The following is a 17740-nucleotide window of genomic DNA, read 5'->3' as shown; positions in this document are numbered from 1 at the left end:
GCAAAAATTTCTAAAAACCTTGTTTCGCTTTGTCATTATGGGGTATTGTGTGTAGATTGATGAGGGAAAAAATAATGTTATACATTTTAGAATAAAGCTGTAACATAACAAAATGTGGAAAAGATAAAGGGGTCTGAATACTTTCCGAATGCACTGTATGTTGGAGGCCACGTTTCAAAACAGGGCAAATGCATTGTCTACCATACCTTACAAAAAAAAGTTTGAATAAGGCCATGCTCAAAATCAACTACAGAGGGTGGTCTGGATTAAAGGAGACGTTCACTATATTTGAACCAAATCTCTATTTTCGATGTAAATTACATTATTATAGAAGTGCCTAGATCTTTGTGATCTTACTAGTTTTTGAGAAACAGTGATATACTTCCTCATGCTTGTTCAGAAGTTGTAGGGGCACAGAAAAACCTGAACAAAGGCTCCATAAACACTCAAATACTTCCTTTTAGAAACGGCAACGCTCTCAGTATAGTGATGCAGGTCTTTAGATGTTGTACACATGAAATTGTGCAATTCAGACTGTATCCCTAATCCTATATTCCATTCTGTGCGAGTCAAACAGTTTCCCCTACCAGCTGTGCTGCGGAATGGAATATAACATTGCAGATACATTTACATTGTGGATAGAGATTTGGTTCAAATAAAGTGAACTTCTCCTTTAACTATTCAGGTAACTACACTGTCATCATAACTAATAACCCTGCTATAGTAGCCTACTGTTACTACTAGGTCATATAGCACCTACTACAGCAACATCACCCCACCAGGCCTGGCAGTGTAACCTTTACATGTATGCCGGCATTAGTCATGTAAATGCCATAGGCCTATTCTGGGTAAAGTCATAAATGATGAATACTCCGATTAAAACATCTAGAGTTTTGAGCTATCTATCGAATGAATAGGACAAGTAAACATCTAGCTCAGGGGTGTCTAACTAATTTTGCCTCGGGGCCGCATTCGGTCTTCAACGAGGTCCTCTGTAGCTCAGCTGGTAGAGCACGGCGCTTGTAACGCCAAGGTAGTGGGTTCGATCCCGGGACCACCCATACACAAAAATGTATGCACGCATGACTGTAAGTCGCTTTGGATAAAAGCGTCTGCTAAATGGCATATTAATTAATTAATATTAATAATTAATTAATTAATTAGGTCCGAACTAAAACTTCCTTGCTGTCAAAATTTGCAAAAAATAGTCCGCTATCCACCTAGCTAATCGGAATTTCTGCAGTGTGTTTAATCTTTGAATGTCCTAAAGCAAACTGCACCAGTGAAAACAAGGAAGTGAGTTCGAAAAATCTGAAAGTAGGATATCCTACACATCATAGAAATGTTTTTCACAAACTTTAGCCCTATATTTCCAAAATCAATTTGGCTTCTCAAAAATAAAATTGTCGGTGATAAAACGTTTCTTTTTAATAGAATCCCCATAAGAGCCAGATGTAGCAGGCTCTCTCGCGCCATGTAAACCAGGTTATTATGGAAGTCGCTTTTCTTGCAAGCATGATGTATAGCTGAACTTTTTCATCGAAATATTATATTGTAAACGTAGTCGGTCCATTGGAACAAAATGTATGTCTATATATGTTGTTGCATACGTTTGGTTGTAGTTGTGTTATAAACATCCCCTTGGGCCCCCTCTGTTTTCTGTAGCCAAAAATCTTTGGTGGAGCTCCTCGGTGCGTACGGACGCTAGCGTTACCATTTTCACTTCCGGGTCTTGTACGCAGCAGTGAGAGCTAGCGAGCAGGCACCCACCGCGTTTCTGTGGCAGTGGGACCCTGGGAGCAGGAGAGGTCCACTCACCTACGATCCTCGGCGCAATACAGACATAACTTTTCAAGCCAACTGACACGTCTTAAAGGAGAACAGGAGAAAGACATCGCAAACCCTGAGAGGCAACCATAGTGAACTTTGACAGGGAGAAGAAAAAGGTACTGGACTCTCATTATACACTTATTTTAAACACATCTTTCGTAAACCCAGTGTGCACTTTTCTGTAGGCTATATTATGAGAGCACAGTCCATTCCGCAAAAATGCTTGACGACTTTTTTAGAAGTCTTCCATATTGATTTTAAAGCTATTTAAAGTCATTTTTCACAACTCAAAAATAACCATGGAATTATCAGGTAGAGTCAGACCATGATATTTTGTGATGGGCTTGATTTCTCAGTGAAGTATAATCTTTTGAATTGTATATTAACAACATTGTCGGGAGTATTTCCTTGTTTAATTGCATTGAGGTTAATGAAGAAACTGTCATGGACCCAAAACACTTTCCCCCATATAGATTCAGTTGAGTGAAATGGGGACTGTTATTTGAAAAGCTGAACCCATAGGTTGTGGGCTATGAGAAACAGTGCTTGTCTGATGCCAGGGAGCAGCAGCAGCATATAGTGTCAAATGGCACATGCCCATAGTTCTATGAGGGTTTCTGATGGGTGAGGGAGCAAGCAATGCTCCTGCAAGAGTTGGAGAAGGAATAGGCAGAAGGGGATTCTTCAGGACATCAGCGAACTACTGCACTGCTAAAAAGTGTTTGATGAATATTTGTGTGCTTGGGTGATATATCTCTCTGTCTGTCTATCTGTCTCTCTCTCTGTCTCTCTCTCTCTCTCTCTCTCTCTCCAAACACACACGCACACACACACGTCAAACTAATATATAAAAAAACACAAATCAAGTACCTTGAAGGAGTTGCATAGTGATTCATTGCACAGTGAACACAGAGTTGTATATCTGGTACAAGCAGTCCATACAGATACTCCCCGCCCCCCTCCCCCACAATGCTCCTCTTCCTCAGACAATTTTCAGATTTATGAGACTGACCCAGAAGTGAACTAGTGCTGACATTATGCTTGTTGTGATGAGTGTGATGAAAGGAGCCAGGCGTAGGAGGGTAATTACCGAATACAGAGTTTATTCCTTCGTTGACACACAAATGCGCTCAAATAGCGATCAACGAAACAGGCACAGGGGAAACTCTCATCCCTGGCAAATACACTGTAACGGTAGAATCCCATAATACATAGGCACAGGGGAAAATCTACCCTGGCAACAAAATGTACGAGTAGCTCCACCGAGCTACACTACTCTCACATTCAAACAATCACCCACAAGGACAAGGGGGCAGAGGGAACACTTATACACGGACTAATGAGGGGATTAGAACCAGGTGTGTGTGATTGACAAGACAAATGTGATGATGATTGGGGCAGCAGTGGTTAGTAAGCTGGTGACGACGAACGCCGAAGCCTGCCCGAACAAGGAGGGGAGGCAGTCTCGGCCGAAGTCGTGACACTTTAAGTTTTGGTCATATTGTGAATACCTTTCACATCCAGTAGCTTCACCATGGTAGGGCTGTCCAGTGTTTGATCTGCATGTGAGGTTCCTAAGTCTCTCTCAACTGACTGGGGGGGGGGTTGGAGAAATTGAAAGAGGAATGCCTCTCCACCAAAGACCTAGTGTTTAGACTGAGATCTTCCTTTATCTTCCATATTATTTTTATCACCTCATCTGTTGTTTGTTGTGGAAGGCTTAACATGGGGGAGTCATGTGAATTGAGCTTGCTTTTCTAAGCCACTTCTGAGGGAATGACTGCTGTCAGGGTGATACAAGTATCTAGGCTATGTGCTTCGTGAGCTCCCAGCTTTCACTTAGTGTTGATGTGTTTACAGTATAGTGAAGAGGCCACACTCTCCCCTACTTGAATATAACTCAGAAATGACATAATATGAGAGAGTGAAGAGTCAGTGTAATATAAGAAAGGAGAGACAGGAGGAGTGGACAATCCTGTTGCCTGGTTCACCAACTACTTCTCAGATAGAGTTCAGTGTGTCAAATCGGAGGGCCTGTTGTCTGGACCTCTGGCAGTCTCTATGGGGGTGCCACAGGGTTCAATTCTTGGGCCGACACTTTTCTCAGTGTATATCAATGATGTCGCTCTTGCTGCTGGTGACTCTCAGATCCACCTCTACGCAGACGACACCATTTTGTATACATCTGGCCCTTCATTGGACACTGTGTTAACAAACCTCCAAACGAGCTTCAATGCCATACAACACTCCTTCAGTAGCCTCCAACTGCTCTTAAACACTAGTAAAACTAAATGCATGCTTTTCAATCGAACGCTGCTGGCACCCGCCCACCCGACTAGAATCACCACTCTTGACGGGTCTGACCTAGAGTATGTGGACAACTACAAATACCTAGGTGTCTGGTTAGACTGTAAACTCTCCTTCCAGACTCACATAAAGAATCTCCAATCCAAAGTTAAATCTAGAATCGGCTTCCTATTTCGCAACAAAGCCTCCTTCACTCATGCTGCCAAACATGCCCTCGTAAAACTGACTATCCTACCGATCTTTGACTTCGGCGATGTCATTTACAAAATAGCCTCCAACACACTACTCAGCAAATTGGATGTAGTCTATCACAGTGCCATCCGTTTTGTCTCCAAAGCCCCATACGCTACCCACCACTGTGACCTGTACGCTCTTGTTGGCTGGTCCTCACTACATGTTCGTCGTCAAACCCACTGGCTCCAGGCCATCTATAAATCACTGCTAGGCAAATCCCCGCCTTATCTTAGCTCATTGGTCACCATAGCAGCACCCACCCGTAGTCTGCGCTCCAGCAGGTATATCTCACTGGTCATTCCCAAAGCCAACACCTCCTTTGGCCGCCATTCCTTCCAGTTCTCTGCTGCCAATGACTGGAACGAATTGCAAAAATCTCTGAAGCTGGAGACTCTTATCTCCCTCACTAACTTTAAGCATCAGTTGTCAGAGCACCTTACCGATCACTGCACCTGTACACAGCCCATCTGAAATTAGCCCACCCAACTACCTCATCCCTATATTGTTATTTATTTTGCTCTTTTGCACCCCAGTATCTCTATTTGCACATAATCTCTTGCACATCTAGCATTCCAGTGTTAATACTATTGTAATTATTTTGCACTATAGCCTATTTATTGCCTTACCTCCATAACTTGCTACATTTGCACACACTGTATATATATTTTCTGTTGTATTTTTGACTTTATGTTTTTTACCCCATATGTAACTCTGTGTTGTTTTTATCGCACTGCTTTGCTTTATCTTGGCCAGGTCGCAGTTGTAAATGAGAACTTGTTCTCAACTGGCTTACCTGGTTAAATAAAGGTGAAAAAAATAAATAAAAAATTCATAGTGGTTTTGATTAGTGTTTTAAATTCTGCCTGTCTGGACGCTTCCTGGCAGCTTCACTATAGATAGTCTGCAAAAACATACTTTTCACTGCCTTTTCCAATGCAGTAGATATGTTGAAAAGCTTATGGTCCAGACTACATTATGACTTTGGCCCACCCTGAAATTGCAATTTACAATCCCCTGTACAACGTTTCTCCTGTTGTTAACAAATACCTCCTTGTCTTGCTTGTAAATATCACTCTGACCACATTGTAATTGTGCTGTATGCAGCCCATTCCAATTCCTGAACTCACCATGCCCACAATTAGGCATTCAAATTGGTCAAAGGTAGGCTACTCAGTAATTACAAAGTAATTACAGCATCATAATTACAGCATTACAAAGTAATTACAGCATCATAGTTGTATTGGCCGAATAACAAACACATCAAGATTATTTTTCCGAAAGGAAAACTGTTGCACAACAGATCCTCAAAGACAAATGACAAAATCACAATCAAGAGATTGTGAAAATTTCCATTCAACCATTTTTGTTATGTTTCCTAACTGAACAAGGATTTAGTGAGTGTAGGGAGAACTTAAAGACAGTCAGTAAAGCTTTTAAGCAGCCTTGTTTAAAAACACAAAGACAATCATAGGGGGTCCGATTAAATAAACAAGATGAGAAAGAGTTTTAATGAACACATTTGATATCTTGCTGCAAGTCTAATAACCCCACAATAACATGAGACTCCAACAAGAAGTAATGAAAATGAAGGAGAGTTTGGCCAATCAGGAAATGACTGAAAACATCCTGGAGGGAGGGGGCGGAAGGGGCGAAGAGAGGGAGCGAGGGAGGGCTGTGGAGATGGAGAGAGGAGAGGAGCCTACAGTTGCTACACATTTGAGTGGGAGCACAAAGCCCCCTTAGTGTTTTAGGACCTCATACTGTATTATACCATGAACTGCTGCACTGCTGCTCTGCTGCTCTGTATGCTCTGGGACCCAGGGAACCAGAGGCACATTAAGCGGTGGGGGGGGGGGGGTGTTGCAAAGATTTTCGCTCTCTCTCCCTTTCTCTCTCACATACACACTTTTTTTTACTATCCTTTTGGGGACCAAACAATTAATTCCCATTCAAAATCATATTTTCACCCAGGACTTCTGGTCCCCACAAGGATAGTAAAACCAAACACACATACACACACACATACAAACACACAACAACACTTATTCATAGCCAGTGTGTTAGTATTCAAGAATGTCTCTCCCAGCTGGACTAAACAGCACACTCTCTCCCATCTCTCTTTCAGCCCCTTGAGCTTTGCACTCCCTTTTAGTTTTTTTATTGTCAGGAGGCAAGCAACTTGTTCCCTCACGCTCGTCGCCAAATCATTTCCCATCTGCTTCCGATTACCTTTGCCTGCAGTTGATTTGCCGCCAGCCATCCCATCTGGGCCAGTGTGGCGTCTGTGCTCTCTGTTCTCTACTCATACACACAGAGAGAGCGATAGAGGGGAAAGGAGGGCTGGAGGGGGGCAGTGTGGCAAGGAACGGTAGTCAATGACATTGCCAAAAAGGTTTAGGAACAAAAGTCACAATGTTATTGTAAATAGGACTCCTCCTCATCCAGGCTTTTAACTCCTCTGTAGACGTCAAAGTGTGATGGGGGAAGGGACATCTTCAGTGTTGTAATGTAATAATAACCAATGTTGCTTTTTCAAAGACCATTTTTGATCTCCCAAAAAAAGCCTGGTCTGTGGCTAATGGCCTATTCTTGCTGTGTGTCTGCCTCTATCCTGTAATGTGGCCAGGCCACATGAGGCCCAGAGTGAGTGTGGAAGCAACCCGCTGCTTCTCTCAAATTGGGTAATTTTCCTCCACAGCCACTGACATAACACCCACTTCCAGCCTAAGCACAGAGTTTTAAAATATCAATGTCTTCCTTTCTACTTTAACTCCTTTCAGACCACTAAAATAGACACAGGGGCCCCCAGGTTGAAACTTGCTTACCCTAGTCGTCAGATTGTCAGCCACTGTTTTCCTGTGACAGGAGGAATGATTGATTAGCTGAAGACGCAGCAGGAGGAGGCTGTTCATGAGGCACTGACTACAGACTAGATATATTTGTGTTGTCAGAGGGGGGCCATTTAGATGGATCTCATGCTCTCTCTCTCTCCCTCCCCCACTCTCCCCTCACACTAATCTGTTTCTCTTCCACAGGGAGGCCACAGTTGCTGCTGTACTCAGAGACAGTCTCTCTATCAAAATCTTCTCCTGACCGTGGTTCTACCAGAGACAGAAGCAGAGAGGCTGTGTGTGTCCAGAGCTCTCCAGTCCAGTCTCTAGAGGTCTATCCTGCTGCCATGGCCCTTGAGTGCACTGCGTCCCACTGGTGAGCGAGGGGCATCAGAGGGCAGAAGACATGTTGGGACAGAGGCCTGGGGACCGCACTGAAGCTTGCTGTAGTAACCATGGAAATGCTATGGAGGACCTTGGCCTGCATTGTTGTCATCATCGTCATGGTTGCCACCAATGTTGCAGAAAGTCAGACTGCTGAAAAGTTCACCCAGTCACAAGGTGAGCAGAGATCGGGCCGACTACTTTCTTCTCTTCTGTTTGACATAAATGGAAATGTTTAAATGTGTCAATGTTTATCCTGAATATACAGTATGATTATAGTATGTTATTATTACTATCATATTCATTGGGGAATTTATATTATTCCCTCTCTTGAACTGTGAAAGTGCTTCAACATTTCCAGTCCTGGTGTCTCACTCGAAAAGGTAAAGGACCAGTTCCATACAGTGGGGAGGGCCTCCTCTGACCTCAGCCACACACCAGGGCAGTGGCCCTGCTGAACTTGAACCCTGCTCTCACAAATCAACTCCAGAGACAGAAAGCCATGCCCCCCCCCCCCCAACCCTAACCCTAACTCCAACCCCAACCCCAACCCCACCACTCCTCAGCCAGACCAATCCCATTTAGGCTCAAACGTAAATACCCAGAGTGTCCATGGCTTGTCATGCAGAACAAGGCACTGATTGTGTATTTCCTATGCTTAACCTCTGCACCCTGTAAGTCATCTGTTTCAAATAGTCTGCCACACAACTTCCTTAAAAACCACCACAGGCTCATTCATTTATCTTCTCTGTTTAAACTAAGCTCTAGAAGTACATTATTATTATTATTAAAAAATATATATTTTACCCCCTTTTTCTCCCCAATTGTGATCTTGTCTCATCACTGCAATTTCGCTCGGGAGAGGCGAAGGTCGAGTCATGCGTCCTCCAAAACATGACCTTCCAAACCGCGCTTCTTAACACCCACCCGCTTTTAACCCAGAAGCCAGCTGCACCAATTTGTCGGAGGAAACACCGTTCAACTGACGACCGTGGTCAGCCTGCAGGTGCCCGACCCGCCACAAGGAGTCGCTAGAGCGCAATGAGCCAAGTAAAGCCCCCCCGGCCAAACCCTCCCCTAACCCGGACGACACTGGGCCAATTGTGCGCCACCCTATGGGACTCCCGGTCACGACCAGTTGTGACACAGCCTGGGATCGAACCTCAGGCTGTAGTGACTCTAAGGCACTGCGATGCAGTGCCTTAGACTGCTGCGCCACTCAGGAGGCCAGAAGGGCACTTTTCTAACCCAAAAATGAAACCAGCTCCATTGATAATGGACGGTAATACTTTTTTATTAGTTAGCATTTATCACAAGTATTCACTGGAAAATGCAACAAGTAGTACGTCTGGTGTTATACATTACAGCGCCACTTTTTAGATTCCTCCACGCTAGTCATGTCTCCCACAATGGATATTGACTCCTGGCCAAGTGTAAGTTATTATCTCACAGAATGGTAACTCCTTGTCACGATCGTCTAAGGAGGAGGACCAATGCGCAGCGTTGAAGGTGAACATATTTATTTAGAGAATGATCACACGATCAAAACAACAGACGATAACGTGATGTCTACGGTTGAACACAAACCAAATAAGAACAAGAAACCACAAACAATGAATGCCTAACGGCTACCTAAGTATGACTCCCAATCAGAGACAACGAGCTACAGCCGTCTCTGATTGGGAGCCACCCTGGCCAACATAGATATACAACAACTAGAACATAAACAAATGAACACCCTGGCTCAACATACGAGAGTCCCCAGAGCCAGGGCGTGACACTCCTTTAAGTAATTCTAGATTAAAACCTTCAACAAAAACAGAATTAGAAAATGGGACATTTGCTGAGGGCATGAAACCTGCCTATATTTGCTGTCGCACTTCATGACAAGCTGCAGAATATTTTTGGCTAGTGTCTTTGTGTTTATTTAAAAGAAAGAGGACAAATATGCAGACATGGCGTAGTTGAAGAGTTGGGCTTTTTCTGAAAACATATTCTCTCCCTATTTCCTTGAAATAAGTGAATAATGAGGTATCGTGGTAGTGGCATTAAGTCATTTAGTTCAGTGTATATGTACAGTGCATTCGAAAAGTATTATGACCCCTTGTTACGTTACAGCCTTATTCTAAAATTGATTAAATTGTTTTCCCCCCTCATCAATCTACACACAATACACCATAATGACAAAGCAAAAACTGGTTTTTAGACATTTATGCACATAAAAATAAAATAAAAAATGAAATATCACATTTATTCAGACCCTTAACTCAGTACTTTGTTGAAGCACCTTTGGCAGCGATTATAGCCTTGAGTCTTCTTGCGTATGACGCTACAAGCTTGGCACACCTGTATTTGGGGAGTTTCTCCCATTCTTCTCTGCAGATCCTCTCAAGCTCTGTCAGGTTGAATGAGGAGCGTCGCTGCACAACATCTCCAGAGATGTTCGATCGGGTTCAAGTTCGGGCTCAAGGACATTCAAAGACTTGTCCCGAAGCCACTCCTGCATTGTCTTGGCTGTGTGCTTAGGGTCGTTGTCCTGTTGGAAGGTGAACCTTCGCCCCAGTCTGAGGTCCTGAGCGCTCTGGAGCAGGTTTTCATCAAGGATCTCTCTGTACTTTGCTCCATTCATCTTTCCCTCGATCCTGGCTAGTCTCCCAGTCCCTGCTGCTGAAAAACATCCCCACAGCATGATGCTGCCACCAACATGCTTCACCGTAAGGATGGTGCCAGGTTTCCTCCAGACGTGATGCTTGGCATTCAGGCCAAAGAGTTCAGTCTTGGTGTCATCAGACCAGAGAATCTTGTTTCTCATGGTCTGAGAGTCCTTTAGGTGCCTTTTGGCAAACTCCAAGCGGGCTGTCATGTGCCTTTTACTGAGGAGTGGCTTCCGTCTGGCCACTCTACCATAATGGCCTGATTGGTGGAGTGCTGCAGAAATAGTTGTCCTTCTGGAAGGTTCTCCCATCTCCACAGAGGAACTCTGGAGCTCTGTCAGAGTGACCATCGGGTTCTTGGTCACCTCCCTGACCAAGGCCCTTCTCACCCGATTGCTCAGTTTGGCCAGGCTAGGAAGAGTCTTGGTGGTTCCAAACTTCTTCCATTTAAGAATGATGGAGGCCACTGTGTTCTTGGGGACCTTCAATGCTGCAGACATTTTTTGGTACCCTTCCCCAGATCTGTGGCTCGACACAATCCTGTCTCGGAGCTCTACGGACAAAACCTGAACAGCGCCGGAAGAAGATGGCTGCCGTTTTACAGCCCTCTAACCAATTGTACTATTATGTGTGTTTTTCCGCGTTATTTGTAATTTATTTTGTACATAATGTTTCTGCCATCGTCTCTTATAACCAAAGAGAGCTTCTGGATATCAGGACAGCGATTACTCACCTCGCGTTGGACGAACACTTTTTCTTCAACGAGGCGTTCGCGAAGGATATTCTACAGACTCCCGACAAGGCCCAGATCCCCGTCATTCGCGTGAGGAAGAGACGGAGATATCGTGGACGTAGGTCGGGGGTGCCTTGTAAGATCCGACGCGAACGAGTAAACTGCCTCTCCCATCAATCCTATTAGCCAACGTTCAAGCTTTGGAGAATAAAATGGACGATTTAAGATTACGGTTATCCTACCAACGGGACATTAAAAACTGTAATATCTTATGTTTCACGGAGTCGTGGCTGAACGACGACAATGATAACATTCAGCTAGCAGGCTATACGCTACATCGGCAGGACAGAACGGCAGACTCGGGTAAGACGAGGGGTGGCGGTCTCTGTATATTTGTAAACAACAGCTGGTGCACCAAATCAAATACTAAGGAAGTCTCAAGGTTTTTGCTCGCCTGAGGTAGAGTATCTTATGATAAGCTGCAGACCACACTATTTACCAAGAGAGTTTTCATCTATATTTTTCATAGCTGTCTATTTACCACCACAAACCAATGCTGGCATTAAGATTGCACTGAATGAGTTGTACAAGGCCATTAATCAACAGGAAAACGCTCATCCAGATGCAGCGCTCCTAGTAGCAGGGGACTTTAATGCAGGGAAACTTAAATCCGTTCTACCTAATTTCTACCAGCATGTTAAATGTGCAACCAGAGGGGAAAAAACTCTAGACCACCTTTACTCCACACACAGAGACGCATACAAAGCTCTCCCTCGCCCTCCATTTGGCAAATCTGACCATAACTCTATCCTCCTGATTCCTGCTTATAAGCAAAAACTGAAGCAGGAAGCACCAGTGATTCGGCTAATAAAAAAGTGGTCAGATGACGCAGATGCTAAGCTACAGGACTGTTTTGCTAGCACAGACTGGAACATGTTCCGGGATTCTTCAGACAGCATTGAGGAGTACACCACATCAGTCACTGGCTTCATCAATAAGTGCATCGATGATGTCGTCCCCACAGTGACCGTACGTACATACCCCAACCAGAAGCCATGGATTACAGGAAACATCCGCACTGAGCTAAAGGGTAGAGCTGCCGCTTTCAAGGAACGGGACTCTAACCCGGACGCTTATAAGAAATCCCGCTATGACCTCCGGCGAACCATCAAACAGGCAAAGAGTCAATACAGGTCTAAGATTGAATCATACTACACTGGCTCTGACGCTCGTCGGATGTGGCAGGGCTTGAAAACTATTACAGACTACAAAGGGAAGCACAGCCGCGAGCTGCCCAGTGACACAAGCCTACCAGACGAGCTAAACCACTTCTATGCTCGCTTCGAGGCAAGCAACACTGAAGCATGCATGAGAGCACCAGCTGTTCCGGACGACTATGTGATCACGCTCTCCGTAGCCGATGTGAGTAAGACTTTTAAGCAGGTCAACATTCACAAGGCCGCAGGGCCAGACGGATTACCAGGACGTGTACTCCGAGCATGTGCTGACCAACTGGCAAGTGTCTTCACTGACATTTTCAACATGTCCCTGACTGAGTCTGTAATACCAACATGTTTCAAGCAGACCACCATAGTCCCCGTGCCCAAGAACTCTAAGATAACCTGCCTAAATGACTACCGACCCGTGGCACTGACGTCTGTAGCCATGAAGTGCTTTGAAAGACTGGTCGTGGCTCACATCAACAGCATAATCCCAGAAACCCTAGACCCACTCCAATTTGCATACCGCCCCCAACAGATCCACAGATGATGCAATCTCTATCGCACTCCACACTGCCCTTTCCCACCTGGACAAGAGGAACACCTACGTGAGAATGCTATTCATTGACTACAGCTCAGCATTCAACACCATAGTGCCCTCAAAGCTCATCACTAAGCTAAGGATCCTGGGACTAAACACCTCCCTCTGCAACTGGATCCTGGACTTCCTGACGGGCCGCCCCAGGTGGTAAGGGTAGGTAACAACACATCTGCCACACTGATCCTCAACACGGGGGCCCCTCAGGGGTGCGTGCTCAGTCCCCTCCTGTACTCTCTGTTCACCCATGACTGCATGGCCAGGCACGACTCCAACACCATCATTAAGTTTGCCGACGACACAACAGTGGTAGGCCTGATCACCGACAACGATGAGACAGCCTATAGGGAGGAGGTCAGAGATCTGGCCGTGTGGTGCCAGGACAACAACCTCTCCCTCAACGTGACAAAGACAAAGGAGATGATTGTGGACTACAGGAAAAAAAGAGGACTGAGCACGCCCCCCATTCTCATCGACGGGGCTGTAGTGGAACAGGTTGAGAGCTTCAAGTTCCTTGGTGTCCACATCACCAACGAACTATCATGGTCCAAACACACCAAGACAGTCGTGAAGAGGGCACGACAAAGCCTATTCCCCCTCAGGAGACTAAAAAGATTTGGCATGGGTCCTCAGATCCTCAAAAAAATTCTACAGCTGCACCATCGAGAGCATCCTGACTGGTTGCATCACCGCCTGGTATGGCAACTGCTTGGCCTCTGACCGCAAGGCACTACAGAGGGTAGTGCGTACGGCCCAGTACATCACAGGGGCAAAGCTCCCTGCCATCCAGGACCTCTATACCAGGCGGTGTCAGAGGAAGGCCCTCAAAATTGTCAAAGACTCCAGTCACCCTAGTCATAGACTGTTCTCTCTGCTACCGCACGGCAAGCGGTACCGGAGTGCCAAGTCTAGGTCCAAAATACTTCTCAACAGCTTCTACCCCAAGCCATAAGACTCCTGAACAGCTAATCATGGCTACCCGGACTATTTGCACTGCCCCCCCCACCCCATACTTTTTACGCTGCTGCTACTCTGTTAAGTATTTATGCATAGTCACTTTAACTCTACCCACATGTACATATTACCTCAACTACCTCAACTAGCCGGTGCCCCCGCACATTGACTATGCAACGGTACCCCCCTGTATATATAGCCTCCCTACTGTCACTTTATTCTATTGTATATATAGCCTCCCTACTGTCACTTTATTTTTACTTCTGCTCTTTTTTTCTCAACACTTTTTTGTTGTTTTATTCTTACTTTTTTGTTTAAAATAAATGCACTGTTGGTTAAGGGCTGTAAGTAAGCATTTCACTGTAATGTCTGCACCTGTTGTATTCGGCGCATGTGACCAATAAAATTTGATTTGATTTGATTTGATTTGAAAACCTTGTATAGAGAGGTATGTGCCTTTCCAAATCATGTCTAATCAATTGAATTTACCACAGCTGGACTCCAATCAAATTGTAGAAACATCTCAAGGATGATCAATGGAAACAGGATGCACCTGAGCTCAATTTCGAGTCTCATAGCAAAGGGTCTGAATACTTATGTAAATAAGGTATTTCTGTTTCTTAGTTTTAATAAATTTGCTAAAATGTCTAAAAACCTGTTTTCACTTGTAACAAAATTCCACAAAATTTGGAAAAAGTCAAGGGGTCTGAATACTTTCCTAATGCACTGTATATATAACTTTTCCCTCAGAATGAGGATCCGCAACACAGTCTCATAACTCAGACAGTCAACTGTCCCAGGCTGAGACGTGACAGACAGACAGACAGGCCAAGAGACAGACATACATACAGGCCTGACAGACCAACAGACAGACATACAGGCCGACAGACATACAGGCCGACAGACAGACAGACAGGCTCACAGACACAGACACACAGAGAGAGAGAGAGAGAGAGAGAGAGAGAGAGAGAGAGAGAGAGAGAGAGAGAGAGAGAGAGAGAGAGAGAGAGAGAGAGAGAGAGAGAGAGAGAGAGAGAGAGAGAGAGAGAGAGAGAGAACACTACAGTAAAAAGGGCCACTGTTCTCGTTTCCTTCTCTTTTTTTAAAGAGGCTAATTAAAGGTTCCTTTCTTCTAAAAGCTCAAATAAACCAAACTCTGGGTAGCGCTTATGGCAGTTTATTTTATAAAAGGTGAGCACTCTTCTTTTATGGGCCTCTCTGTTTTACCGGTTGTGTTTATTGGTGAGTAATGATAGTTTCCGCCTCCTGGTGATTAGATAATAGAGCAAAATAATCTGAGGAATGGTTCGCCCTGTGGTGCCATAGAGCTGGGAGCAGCTTTCCATCAATTTTATGCCCAATGTTGTCTTGTGATAACATGAGCACTGTGTGATGACCTATAGATAGCTGGGTCTCTGAACCAGTAGGGGACCTAGGAGAGGATCAGACGCCACGCGACCCTTCAGACCAGACTAAGACCTACTGTACTCTTATACTGTATAGACAACTTTGCTCCCCTCATTTCCATTGTACCAGCCATATTTCCCTTTTGAAGTACCCTGCACATGTGGGCACAGTGCATTGGGAGGGGACTGACAGCAGTATGGCAGCCTTATGAAAACAGTGGTGGAGCCAAGTCAGCCCACTAGCTGCCACACACTCATTAATTAGACAGGCTTATTAGGTGGCTGTGTCTGGACAGATTACTGCTGCGCTGCAGAGAGAGAGCCACAGAACAAAGCAGGCAGGCAGGGCACGAGGAGCAGCTGTACAGCTGTGGAACCACGGAGGTATGGAGGGGGGGATGGAGGCGGGGAGAGTGGGGGTACAGTACACTTTTGAAACAATCTACTTTATCTGAATGCTGCCCTCTGAGTTCACTCCAGCCCTCCATGAGGCTTTCCTGTGTAAATAACATGAAAATACCACTTTTTATGTGGGGCAATTTGTGTATGTTGTCTGAAATGTTGTAGGGGAGTTATTCACAGCTCCTATAACTGGCTGTTGCAGAATGTGCTGAAGGATGTGAAATGGGTCTAGGGTTTGGAGGGGTCTGGGAAGCTGTAATGGTGCTTGCTGTTTATTTATGCTGGCCTGGCCACGTATACAGAGAGGCTGGGCATAGACGCAAGGTACAGACACTAATCCCTGCCTGTTTACTCTCAGTGGGGAGGGCTGTTTCTCAACAAAACAAGGCAAAAGGCCTTGATGAAAACTGGGCTCATTTCTGTTTAACTTTCCCTTGTTAGTGCAGTGTTTGGAGCGCCATGTTTGGACAATAAATCTCCGGGCGCGCAGCCGGAGACAGGAAGTATACCATTTCAGGGTTGCCATGGAGACATCCTTTGACCTTGGGAGGGATAGCGTAGACTGAGAAGTCCTCAAGAATCCCGCTAGTCACTACTGACTATGGCCTGTCCTCATGAGCGTTTAAGCCATGATGATAATGCACATACTGTAAATTCAACCAAAGTTTCATTGAAATGTCAAATTTGACCTTGAGTGTTTGTGCTGTCTCTCTCTCTCCTCTATCTGTTTCTGTCCAGCTGCGTTCCTGTCCAGCCTGGGCCAGTATGAAATTGCCATCCCGGTTCGCGTGGGGCCGCAGGGCGAGACCCTGGACACAGAGGATTGGGGTGCAGACAGCCCCAACCACCACCGGCGGAACCGCCGCAGTGCTGAGGACCAGCAACAGGACCCGTCCCAGATGTACTACCAACTCTCCACCCCCAAAACCAACTTCCTCCTCAACCTGACCCTGCAGGGGGGCCTGCTGTCCCGCCAGTTCCGTGTGGAGTACTGGAGGAGGGGCCGTCTGGCCTGGAGCCACCCTTACGCCCCCCAGTGTCTCTATGTAGGCCACCTGCAGGATCAGCCCCACTCCAGCAAGGTGGCTCTCAGCAACTGTAACGGCCTGGTAAGTACCTGACCCATCTAGTACTGCTAGCGCCACTGGTCTGTTGTCCTATGGTCTCTTGTCTTGTTGTCCGGTTGTCCTGATTTCCTGCTGTCTTGTTGCCCTGTTGTCTTGTTGTGCTGTTGTGCTGTTGTCTTGTTGTGCTGTTGTCTTGTTGTGCTGTTGTCTTGTTGTGCTGTTGTCTTGTTGTCTTATTGTGCTGTTGTCTTGTTGTGCTGTTGTCTTGTTGTGCTGTTGTGCTGTTGTCTTGTTGTCTTGTTGTGCTGTTGTCTTGTTGTCTTGTTGTGCTGTTGTCTTGTTGTCTTGTTGTGCTGTTGTCTTGTTGTCTTGTTGTGCTGTTGTCCTTGGCCTCAGGGGACCCAGGGCTAATGGATCTCCAGAGGTTTCCTCTCCCTCTGAGTGTAACATTATGATTCAGTGTACAAGGATAGCTCTGACCCTGGACTAGACCAGGGCATCTGTCTGGCCACATAGTATTCTAGGCCTGGAACAGGAATGCACCTGCGTATACAAGGGATTACCAAAGCCCATTCTTATCACCAGACTTCCCCTGCTGGTCACAACTAATAACGTCACTAAGGCATGTTCACAGCTGTACGTCTCGACCATTCAGTAGCCAGCTAGCACCGCCGCCCACGGCAGACCCTTTTGAAATAATGAAATCAGTCAAATAACACAATTCCAATATGCCTTTTGACAGATAAAAGCATTCTCCTTGTCCATTGATTCTTGTGATGTCCTTACAGCTAATAACTAATTGGGTCCATAATAACAGAGGTAAATACAACCAAGGATTTAATCTGCTCACAAAGTGTTAATAAACCCCACACATAATTACTTGTGGTCAGACTAGCATAACTTAATTCAGCAGGGAATCCGCTGTGTGTCCACGAGAGCATCACTAAACATATTACAGGATTAGGTGCACTCTGAAAGTGTGCCGCTATTGTAGAGACTAGAGAGGGCCGGGGGGAAACACTCACTGTGACCCTCGGAGGCTGCAGCCAAGAGATCTAATCAGGGGAAGTGTTACAGTGTCTCCCCGTCTCCTCTCTGTGGAAAGACTCATGAATCCCCA

At 45.5% G+C, this 17740-nt stretch overlaps 1 protein-coding gene across 2 annotated transcripts in view; it reads left to right on the top strand.

Moving 5' to 3' along the window:
- The first annotated feature begins 1743 nt into the window (after positions 1 to 1743).
- The window catches only part of LOC121540291 (A disintegrin and metalloproteinase with thrombospondin motifs 10-like), a 69615-nt gene continuing 53618 nt past the window's right edge, over positions 1744 to 17740 (top strand). For both annotated transcript variants that reach the window (XM_041849056.2, XM_041849054.2), the window contains exons 1-3: positions 1744 to 1946; positions 7407 to 7763; positions 16292 to 16662. In XM_041849056.2, coding sequence (XP_041704990.1) covers positions 7658 to 7763; positions 16292 to 16662 — 477 coding nt within the window. In that variant the 5' untranslated portion in view covers positions 1744 to 1946; positions 7407 to 7657. The remainder of the gene's footprint in view (positions 1947 to 7406; positions 7764 to 16291; positions 16663 to 17740) is intronic.

The sequence above is a fragment of the Coregonus clupeaformis genome, chromosome 26 (assembly GCF_020615455.1).
Source record: "Coregonus clupeaformis isolate EN_2021a chromosome 26, ASM2061545v1, whole genome shotgun sequence".
In the NCBI taxonomy this organism is placed as follows: domain Eukaryota; kingdom Metazoa; phylum Chordata; class Actinopteri; order Salmoniformes; family Salmonidae; genus Coregonus; species Coregonus clupeaformis.
The sequence above is the reverse complement of the archived record's forward strand: the minus strand, read 5'-3'. Positions and strand labels throughout refer to the sequence as shown.